This window comes from Musca vetustissima, unplaced genomic scaffold, assembly GCF_032173495.1.
Source record: "Musca vetustissima isolate MV318-11 ecotype Yass unplaced genomic scaffold, APGP_CSIRO_Mvet_v1 utg8222, whole genome shotgun sequence".
NCBI lineage: Eukaryota > Metazoa > Arthropoda > Insecta > Diptera > Muscidae > Musca > Musca vetustissima.
The window spans coordinates 605414-617131 of NW_026887855.1; the positions used below are offsets into that span (position 1 = coordinate 605414).

General features: G+C 41.6%; 1 protein-coding gene across 1 annotated transcript; it reads left to right on the forward strand.

Annotated features, from left to right (window-relative positions):
- Positions 1-2904: 2904 nt before the first annotated feature.
- On the forward strand, positions 2905-10813 carry LOC133335643 (protein jim lovell). The gene is made up of 3 exons (XM_061543953.1): positions 2905-4827; positions 7614-7745; positions 10050-10813. Exons 1-3 carry the CDS (start codon positions 2922-2924, stop codon positions 10811-10813), a joined length of 2802 nt encoding a protein of 933 aa, XP_061399937.1. The 5' UTR covers positions 2905-2921.
- Positions 10814-11718: the final 905 nt, after the last annotated feature.

Here is an 11718-nt window from a genome sequence, read left to right on the forward strand (position 1 = left end):
TCCATAAAATGACAAATATTATTATCGGTTCAGATTTAATCACTTCGAAACCATTTACAAACATTTCCAAACGAAACAGCTAATCCGGCCAATAAATCGCGTTCATAATTTCTGAATAAAACTGCAGATGACAGTGTCCCGCCTCTATCCGCTGTAATAGCGGAATGTATTAGTCGCTTACGGAGAAGTAATAAAACCGATTATTTTCCTGCGAAAGAGTAATAAAACATACAGATGTACACGATGTTTTACAATAGAAACTGTATGCGTGGTGAACAAACAAATATCATATTTGCAACCAACAAACTGTCCACTTCGTGATTGTTCACCATGCGAAATGTTCTGCTTTGAGTGTGTGGTTATGGGTACATGGTTCGATCCTTGTGCCTGACAGAAGTATGTGAGAGCACTCAATTATATGACCTTTGGCCGTAACATAGGGATTCCATTTGCAGGATACCTGTATATATGGCTTTACTCTGTGTTCGTTCTTCCACTTACCTGCTTTGCTACGAACTAGGTGTGTATGTATGCGTGTTTGTTTGTCAACACATATGATCACGCACCTGATTATCAGTTTTTATGAGGGTTGTTGTATATTTTCGATACTCATCATCCTCTGTCTGTGTAATGCTGGTGTTGTTGTTTGTGCATTTGCCGGCTATGCATTTGTCTGGCCAAGAGACAGTGCACTTGTCACGGATCGCTCCTATGTTTATTTGCATTGTTTGAAAAAGCAGTTACAGTTAAACACTTGTCGCGTGAACATCACATGTGCTGTGGTGTGTCGAAAGCAAATACACAACCTAAAACAACAAAGATTACATTCCTAATAAACCGAAATTCGAAATAATAGTAAAAAGAGTGCCGTGTAACAAAATAGAACGACGGAACGGAAGAGAAAATACTCCGTTATATCATTTAATCACTGTAAGATTTACACAAAATCGACATTTCTTTCCCGACTCCTTCATCAACAAGGTGTATAAGCAGTAGTGTACCTTGGCGGAATTGTTCCCTTTAAATGCTTCACTGACTTAATTGTGCTCTGTACTGTGGGTAATGCATTTTAGCGTAAAGCATGTGTTAATATGCGGTTTCATTTCATTCGTCAACAACAACAACAACAACAGACTGACACTCATTCACATCCACGGCTCCATCACGTCATCCTTAAGATGTAAAACAAATGTTGGAATGACGAAAGGTTGAAGTGGAGGGAGAAATAAGCCAACAAACGAATGCAACCAGAAAAAAGAGTACACATTTGTGGTAACAGCTGTTTTAAAAGTAAATTACTACCAAAATAATAACAACTTTTTTGCCTCCACACACATACACTCACTAAGTTCAACTCTTTCTTCTTGGGGTCGACCGAACCGAATAAAAGAAGAACTCAATTTTGCTTGAGTCGTTTGTTTTTTCTTCTTGTCTTGAGTCTACATGCTTGTATATCCTTGATATTCATTTAAAGCGTACAGACACTATATGCAAACGAGCGAACATAGATAGCAACTTTTTAATTTGTTTGCTTGAAAGAATCGTCAAAGCTTAAACCAACAAGCGATATTATAAACTAAGTAGTATGCAGCATACACTTTCGCTTGTCACTCACACCGTGAGAGACGTCGCCAGCCTAGGCTATATTTTCATAGAGAACTCAGTGTAGCTACCAACAATTTGGAAATATATAGTGTTAGTATTGCAAAACATAGCGTAGTAATGATAAAAACAATATTAATAGGAAATTAATACAGCAGCGACATATCCCTAGACCATTTCTTCCAACATGACATTTTAACAACAAACAAAAAATATATCCTTAAGGATATACACGCAGACACGTACATATCTGTCGAATTGCCCAACTGTTCCCCTGGGCGGCACAGACATTACCTGCTTGTGCCAAGATTCTCCAGTATTAACATGATATATGAGAACACTCATTAACATATTATCACGACGCATATGTCAAAAAGCTTATGCTGAATGTGAAGATTATGTATAAGCCAATAAAACAAAACACACACATACAGACACTTTCCCCATATGCAGTTGGGGGAACATCTTAAAGTCGGAACATCATTTCCTCACTCGTCTAACTGCTGCCAGTTTACCCTGCTCACGTTTATTCTTCCAATACCTCAGTTCAAGAAAATTCTTCATTTCATCTTCTTGTTCTTCTTTCTTTGCAGAATAACAACACACCATTTAATATTTGGCCAAAACGAATAAAATTACACTGTCGCTTGCTCCAGAACAGCAGTGAAAGGAGACAACGAAGACGGCCAAAATGTCAACAATGAGGCTGTAAGAAAACCTAACAAAAAAAATAAACAGCAACAACAAAAAAGTGTAACAGAAGGACGCGCTACTCTCCTTAAGCAAACATTAACAACCACATTCCATCAAACGCCACGTGATTTTCTTTTTAAAAGTAAATCGACTTTAAGACGAGAAGTTGGATAACAACAACACTCAGCCGAATAGCATTTTCAAATATATTACAACTCACGTGAACTCTCACTGAGTTATTCGCTGTGCCTGTCTGCTGTCTGCCCGGCGCGTCTAGAAGATTCGTAGACATCCCAAGGACAAAGGAATAGGACACAGAGATACGATAGATAACAGATAGCGAACACAAGATTGTCTGTTAAATGTTGAAGGAATCGGAGGAAATCGTTAAAAGACGTAAACTGTCGTTAACGGCGACAGATACTGCCGCAATTGCAGATATAGTGAGTGACGAAACCACCAATATTCCACCAGGAACGCCACCAACCCCTCCGCCACTAAACATGGCTATGGAAATGGACCGATCGACAGAGGCTTTAGCTTTGACCACATCGCGGACGAAAGCATCTGCTGACGTTGGCGGCTCAGAACACCAAACACCTTCAAAGACACCAAACACAGCCGGCATGGTCAGTGCACTGCTGGCGAATAATGTAACCACTACGACAGCAACCACCATTCCCGATCACTATAGCCTGCGTTGGAACAACCATCAGAACCACTTGATGAGAGCCTTCGACGCCCTGCTCCAGTCAAAGACACTGGTTGACGTCACCTTAGTGTGTGCTGAGACCAGTATTAGGGCGCACAAAATGGTGCTTTCCGCCTGCTCACCTTTCTTCCAAAGAGTTTTCGCCGACACACCGTGCAAACATCCCGTCATCGTCTTAAAGGACTTTCGCGGTTGGGTGGTGCAGGCTATCATTGACTTTATGTATCGTGGAGAGATCAGTGTACCTCAGGAGAGATTGCAAACTCTGATACAAGCTGGCGAATCTTTGCAAATACGGGGCTTAGTTGAAAGTTCAATACCGGAACACACCCCAACACCCGCGGCCTCACCGAATGATTTCGGCATGCTCGACACATCACTGCTCTCCCCCGAAATGGAGAGGTGTTCCAGCTTTGACGAAGAATCGCCTTCCATGGTCACCTCTGGTTCAAAAATAATTTTACCTTCTAGGCTATTTGGTGGATCATACCGACGTGAAAAGGAACGCAAACGGGAACGAGAGATGGAACACGACTTCGAAAGCGATCATGAGCTGTTGAATGATTCACTGACCAACAATGATTTGTGTACCTCGCCCATGCCACGACGCAAACAGGCTAGGCCAAGAAGAAGGTCAGGAGAATTGACCAACGACATGATCAACAATAAGCCCTCAACGCCCTTACCTCCCCTCGATTGTTCACAAAGTACTGGAGAACAAGAAGTATGTAAAGATATCAAGGAAACGTCAGATGATGCTGCAATGGGAGAAGAGAGGGAAGGCTTGGATCCACTCAAAACCGTGATCAAATCTGAATTATCCGAAATTTTGGACGACGAGGACTCGCATGCTGGTGAACACGATAGCGGAAATGATAGTCATGATCATCCCGAAGAGCTGGGCGATAAATTAACAGATAGCAAGTCCCCATTTGATAACAAACGTCATCAAGTCCCGATAACTCAGGTTGAAGACTTGGAGCACGACGAACGTGAAGAACCTGAGGATATAGAAGAGCTCATCAACACCACCAACGAGCTGAATAGAAGAAGAAAATCTGCCTTATCGATGCATTCAGATGGTCCCGAGGACTTGTGTACAACGAAGAAAGATAACGACACTAGTGGACATCATTCGGCATCTGATAATGAAGACTGTTCCAATAACAATAACAACAACATCTCTAAATTGCACAACAATAATAACCGCATTGTACTCTCGCTCAAGGACATACGTCAGCTCAACAAACCGTCATCATCGACGCCCAACCCCTCGTCCAATAATATGAATCCCTTTTCCGCCACCAGCTTAAGAGATTTGCGCTTGGATCGTTCCTCGATGGAAAATCATTGCAAAATGGAAGCTTTGGAGGCTCAGATGCAAGCTGCAGCAGCATGTGCAGCAGCCGCAGCTGCAAACGGAGAAAATCCCTTCCAGCATATGGAACATCAAATGGACCTATCATTAGCGGCTGCCGCGGCGGCAGCGGCCGTATCCCACCAGCAATCCCGCGACCATGCCCTGCAGAGAGAACAACGTGAAATGCAACAGCACAACGCCTATGCCAACAGCATTTTAGGGCAAATGGGTATGTCAGGCATGCCACCTTTTTGTTCCCCTGCTGGAGCGCCACCTAACGGAGGTCCTTCGGGCCACGAACGCTTAGAAGAGAGCATGAATCGCATGAGTAAGGAATTCACTCCCACTTCCCCTATGAGTCTGCCACCTCCATACAATCCACAAGATGGACCACCGCACCCACCATCACCCCTACCTTTCCCCGGTATGTCGTCAGCTCTGGCCTTAACGCCACCGCACAGTGAGTAGCATATTTGTAGAACTTATATATATATATAACAAAATCAAAGTCCCTGCTCTTTTTCTGCCCCCACCCCCACTATTTCAAACTCTCTTAGAGATCCGTCAGACTGACTCGAAAGCTGCAGGAAAAAGTCAAACACATTAACTCCTGATAAAACAAGCGGAAATCCTTAATAACTGTTTTCTCAAATGTTATTTCAACCTTGCCAACAACGACGTATTCACACATACGACTTCGTCCGCCCATCTGTTATGCACACACATGGACGCCCTTAGCTGTAGCATTGCAGCTCCATGCAACGACGTTGTGTTTACTTTGTGTTTGTGTTTGCTAGCGGAGCAATTTCTTTTGGGATTTAAACGTGACGTATTTTTGTTTTTCATTTTACTCTTACGAAGTACTTATTTTTCCTTGCTGGTTTTGTTTTCGGAATATAGCTGTATTAGGTACCATCATTGCTAATAATGAAACAAGTCCTGTATAAGTACTTAGAGAGGAAGAGTTCTCCTTTTTCTGACGTCCTTCATATTATCAGCACTTGACTGCGCTACTTATGACACATGACAACGACTAAGACCGCAAGGATGACAACAGTGCGTTGTTGCCACAACAAGCATATGTTACAAGGGGGTCCTTTATGATTTCAACGTGCAACAGTTGTCTTTTCAAGGATATGCACTGCTGTTTCTCTACCACGCTCACTTCGAATTGCAATATTGCAAATTATTGCTGGGATATCGACAGAATTGCCATTAAATAATCCATTGTGAATCAGAGGTGAATTACTTTTTAATGCATACCACAATTTGAAGTTAAAATTTCATAGTGACAACTTTAACATTTAAACACTACTTCCTACTGCTGAACTGAAAATCTATTCGGCATAACTTTGTCTATTTATGCGCGCTTTATGTCTGCATACGTTCTAAGGTGGCAATACTGTGTTACTTATTATTCGATTACAATTGGATGCTTGACGTCCCTTTGTTCTAATGGAACTGCATTTATGACTACTACCCGCACTCCACATTCTTGTTGCCGATATATGAATGTGCCTTAATTTATAGCGACAGTCGGATTTTATGTTGTTGAAAATCGGAAGGGGGATGAAGTCGAAGGCTTAGCATCTTCACCATTCACTCGATTTACATACGACGGCAAGTCCTTCTGAGAGGACTATCAAGCATATGACAACGCATATAATATTGACATTAAACAAATCAATTGTGAATATGAAAACGGCGAAGAAGGTGGGTGGGCATATAAAAAACGCGAAATCGAATAAGGATGTGACCGAATACGAATGTGCCTTGGTACGGATGTATGCATTGTGGTTTAAACAATGGCTGGCGAATGTTTCCTTCATCGGCAACGTGAAGTATATTCTCGGAATACATTTGAATACAAAGAGTCCTTAAAGACGATTCGAGATGAAGGACTAAGCCAAGATATGTCATAATCTCGTCCATAGGTAAAAGTAACAAATCAGCACAGCAAATGAGGTGATGTAATGACTTGTTTTGCAAATTCCCCATCTTTATATTCTAGAGAACAAACAGTGCTTGCGTAACAAATACCAAAGTAAAAAGTTCCCGCATTTGTCCACGGTAGTGGCATATGAGTTTTCTCCATTGACTGAGGGAAGTCTTGGCTTCATTTATGTGCTGTTGTGCTTATTTTGCAATAACTCATGTGATTTCGAATCGTGAATTGTCCCCGCTCACCATACCTATCTAATTACGAATCGGTTGTCCTCTTGCCTCTGTCTTATTCGTCTTGTTAGGTGGTGTGCTTTTTATGGGGATTTTTTTGGCACACAAGTCTTCAGTTCTTTGCTTCTGTGAGTTTTCCCACTACGACGACTCCAATTTCGTATTTCCGCGATACCCATTCCGACACACAGTAGTTGTTCGGCGTTTGCTACCACAAAACGTTCATTATTGTCATACATAGTGTATGTTTGTCGCATTACCTTCACACACTCCTACCAGCGGTGGCAATTCTTCTGGCTGAGTCCTTAAGTTTACTTTTTTATATCCTGCTTCGTCGGTCTTCGAGTCGGTACGTCCGTTTGTTCACATGTCTATTTGTATAGCAGCATAGTGGAATGTGCTTGGATTCATGCAGGGGCACACATTCGCTCAAATGCAGATAAATACAAGGAAAAAGGGTATGCATGAGTTCTTCCCAGGCTGTTGGGTAACGTCTTCTTTTCATCGAATGTAGGAGTTTTTCTTAGACAAACGGATATTATTAATACTCGTATGCGCAATGTGGATGCAAAAAAGTTCCGTTTTATCTGTCTGTCCTGGATTTCCTAGTTGTGCAATACCGCACGGTGGGTGTGTGTATGTAGTTTGGGCCTTATTCAAAGTTTCCTTTTCGTTTTGATGTGCCTTCAAAAAGGGCACCGAAAAACGAAAACATTCTTCAGGTTATAAGCGTATAAATCTGGGCGTATGTATTGATGTGTGTGTATGTAAAAAATAATGTTGTTTTTCCAATGTCACAACGAGTGAATCGAATTGTTTGTCAAATACCATGCGAAAGGTTAGGGAAACCTAGGACTGTCAATTTAAATAATGGCTACAATTTTTTTCTTACCGAGTTAAATTTATGAGTTGCTGAAAAATATATTTTGAAAACATTATCCTAATGGGAATAAACGCTATCTTTATGTTATTGATTGTTAGAACAATTAATTATGAATTACAATTAATTATGAATTAATTACACATGCCAAAAACATTTTATAATTTTACATATTATTTTAATCGTTACAGTGTTTGGATTGGATTCTCCATTGGGCCTATTCCCACCGGGCATCGATCCTGGAAAACTTTACAATCCCCTAATGGAAATGTCGGACCCCCGAGGAATGCCAGGCGAAACCCCACCATTCCTCAAAAAGAAAAGTAAGTACAGATTAACATTGAAACCGATACAAATAGGCGCCATACACGCACTCACAAGCATTACCGACTCTTGCCTTACTTTCTATATTGATCTGCCAAAAGAGAGGCTTTTTGTAGATCCCTGTTAGAGATAAATTCCCATGCATGAGTTTTGATATATCGATTATGGATTGTTTTACTATTATGCCGAAAGAATCTGCTACAATCGGCTTACATTAACAGCATTCATTCATAATCCATCCACTTCACATACACACACACAACAACACAGACGTTCAACGAGCCCCCACCAACAATCCAACAATCACAACGGTTAATGAAAGGCTGTCAATCACTTTGGCCAAACTGTAACACATTCGTTTGTCGTACAAGCGATGTAGTGGTAATCATTTATGATTCTCTAGGGAATTCCATTATCTTTTCTTGAGGTTTCATCAGAACGCAAATGAGACGTTTTTATATGACGGCAGATATAAATTATGGCCAAACACATGCATTGTTGTTATTGTGGAACAAGTGTTTTGTTATCGATCGATCACATCGGGACAAAGCGAAAAAATGTAATAACCCAATTGTAATTGCCACTGCAATCCATGACGGACGACTGCTATTGACTGACATGCATAGGTGCACATGCTCAATGAGCAAATGCAAATGCAGGAAAACCGCAAAATTGAATTTGCCGCCTCACATGCATTTGCAAGGCATTGTGATTCAGTGCCATTTTGCTTTCACATCGCTCACTCCCTCCCGTCCTCCCCTTTGCCATACTGAATACAATTGTTGCACTTATTGCTTATTACAAAGTGTCGTCGTCGTAAATGTAAATGCAATTTTCTGACTTGAAAGGTACACCAGGTACTGGTTTGGATATGTCGTGATTTCAGAAATATACGCACATACGTTTGGATAGAAGGATTTCAAGCCGATATTAACTGCAATGAATTGAAATATGTACAATGATAATTCAGACAGTAGATTTTCTAATTTTACGAGGGCATACATCATATTCCGTGAACCTGCTTATCGATACCAGCTTACTTTGCAACATTAAGTTAACCTGCTGCAATCATCTTTTGACGATCGTGTATGCATTTTTTCAAAGTGCTACAAACGAAGGGAAAACAAACCCAGTTTAGAGAGCTCTCCATTCCACTGCCACAGCACAAAGTTGAGAACAGCTGTTTGGAGAGTGTGGGTGTGATTAAACGATTTGTTCACATTTTAAACGTGATTTAGGATTTGTTACAAATATTTAGACTCTCCTGGTGTCCTTCCATAGCCCTCCACCATTGATTCCATATTTGCATCCGCACTGAAACGCCAGACATATGCATTGACAATGGGCTGTTGTTGTGGAAGTATAACGCCGTAGGAGAGGGCACGAAGGGAGGCGAATGTTAGTAATAATAGTTTGATAGTATTTAACAACTCAAATACGATTTGGACATTTCTGAGAAATCAAAATCGGGAAATGTCGGAGGGTGCAGGGACTGTTGGAATACTACTGATTTAGTTACTCCGAAATCGTGTTGACCCCTACCTCGATGTTGGGTCACTGAGAAGAAGCCAACGAACGGCTATGTCCTCCAGTTCATCCTGTAATAATTTTATGAGTGTATCCAAGCTACATATTCGCTTCGATTAACTTATGTTGTTGATGTTAGTCACCATAGAAGATCACATATTGTGTATTGTACGAGTAATGTTGTTGACTGTGCATTATGTGGTTGTACTGTTGTTGCTGTCGTCAGCATTGCCGTTTGGCAACAACCTGTGGCAATAAGATTTCCAAGCGATAACATCTCTTGGCGTGGATATTGCCAATGCAAAGAGATACACACACACACACACCAAAACAATTCACATACATATGCAACCTTCTCAATTGAGATCTCCGGTATTTTGTTTGGATTTTTATTGAAGTTGAAAGGATTGCTGTTGTCTGGGCAACCACAGATTTAGTTCGGTTTGGTTTGTTGGCAATGAAGATGACGATGACGGCTTGGCGGGAATATGTGGTGCATAATTTGCATATGGAACCACCACAGTGTGATCGCTGATAATATGCAATGTACTAATCTTTGTTGCCACAACTCCACAGGGTGTGGGTGATGAAGTTTTTCTGTTTTTCTTCTGTTCGCTTGTTTGTTGCATTGCATTGAGTGCCGTTATGGAGTGGCGGTATGCTGGAACTCGAATTGTTTTGGCAAATGCAAAGAGTTACAAAAAATTAAAACATTAGTGTAGAGATTATCTTTTTATTAATATTGGTTTTGTTGTCTTTATTGTTTTTCTTTTTAGTGCCCCGTCCCAAAGGTCAGCACTCGGCTCCTCGGGGTGGCCCACCCCGTTCGTGGACGAATGCAGAGCTCACCGAAGCTCTGCAGCATGTTTGGAATAAGAAAATGACCACCTCACAAGCCTCCCGCATCTTTGGCATACCCTACAACTCGCTGCTGATGTATGTTCGTGGTAAATATGGCAAAAGCCTGAAGCTTGAGCAGCTACGCAAGGACTGCATTAGTGGACCTCCATTGGAGTTGTTGCAAATGGGTGTCAATTCCTCGTCGTCGAATTCGAGCAACAAGAATTCCTCAGAGACTAGAGAGCAGAAAGAAGCGCGGAAGGAGGTTCAACGAAACAACAGCAACTCGGCGAATACCAATGACATGGACATAGTCTGTGGTGGTCCCATGACTGGGTCAGGACCACGCAGTTCTAGCTCTGAACCCGACCTATTGGGAGGACCGAATTCTCTTTTCAACCCCTTTAATCCTCAAGGCTTCTATCCGGACTTCCCCGGCGGGTTCCCCGGTCTACCCCTAAGTATGCTGAATCTGTTACCTCCCTCGGAAAGACAGCACGCAGCAGCCGCGGCCGCTGCCATGCATCATTCCATGGTCATGGATGAAGATTGCAAATCCGATCGCTCGAAACAATCTTCATCTGTTGATGATGAGTTCACAATGGGCCGCGAGGACCGTCACCGCCATAATGAACTCATGCAGGCCACTAACTCATCTGCCTCGACTCTGTCTCAACAAAATGGTGCCGGACAAGATTGAAACTTATGGCGGGACTGGGCGACAACCCCACTCATACTCCCGCCGCCAGAAAACAATGGATTCGACCTTGCACCACCACATCACAGCCAGTCTCAATTATCAGCTCCATCATCAAACCACACTGATTCTACCGATGATGGTCTGTGTCGTGCAATAAACCGGAACGGAAGTGCCACTGACGACGACAAGGACCACATTCGTCCGCACATTTTCAAGGAATTCAATCAAAACCTCTACATGGCCCGAAAAAAGCTGCGACGTTATCGAAAAAAACATCTAAGAATGCACCACGATTTGCACCCCGCAAGTATGGACAATAGCTATGGCACGAACCCCAACATGCTTGGCGACGTCTACGTCGGAATGCAGTCGCAGGCTGTAGTCAGGACATAGACGACGTGAAAATGCTCAAGGCCTGGCATCAGTGTCGCCTCCTTCCCTGTGGTGGATATTTGTAAAAATATAAATTTTAGCCAATAACAATAACTGTGACTTAATGCGTAATTAATATGCAATATTTTCTTTCCCTAGCCCCTAAACTAGATGTATACAAAACAACTATGAGCTATTTGCATTTGTAAAAAACACAATCGCCCTCAGAGACAAATAATATATTTTAAAGTAATCTGTTTAGTTTCGATTATCTTCCATGTTCGCACAACGATTCACTTTATTTTACGTTCGGCCGAAGCGTTTGCTTTTTGGTGCTTTTAGTTCCTATATCTCTCATTTTTAAGTAAACCCTCATATTTTATTTTTTATTTTTAAATGCATATATATTTTTTTTCAATCACGAACCGGGCTTACAAAGCCTTATTGTGATTTTTGTCCCAATTTGAAATGCTTTATTATGTTAAAACAAAACGTTATATTTTCTTATAAATCAAAACCGACTTGTAAATAGT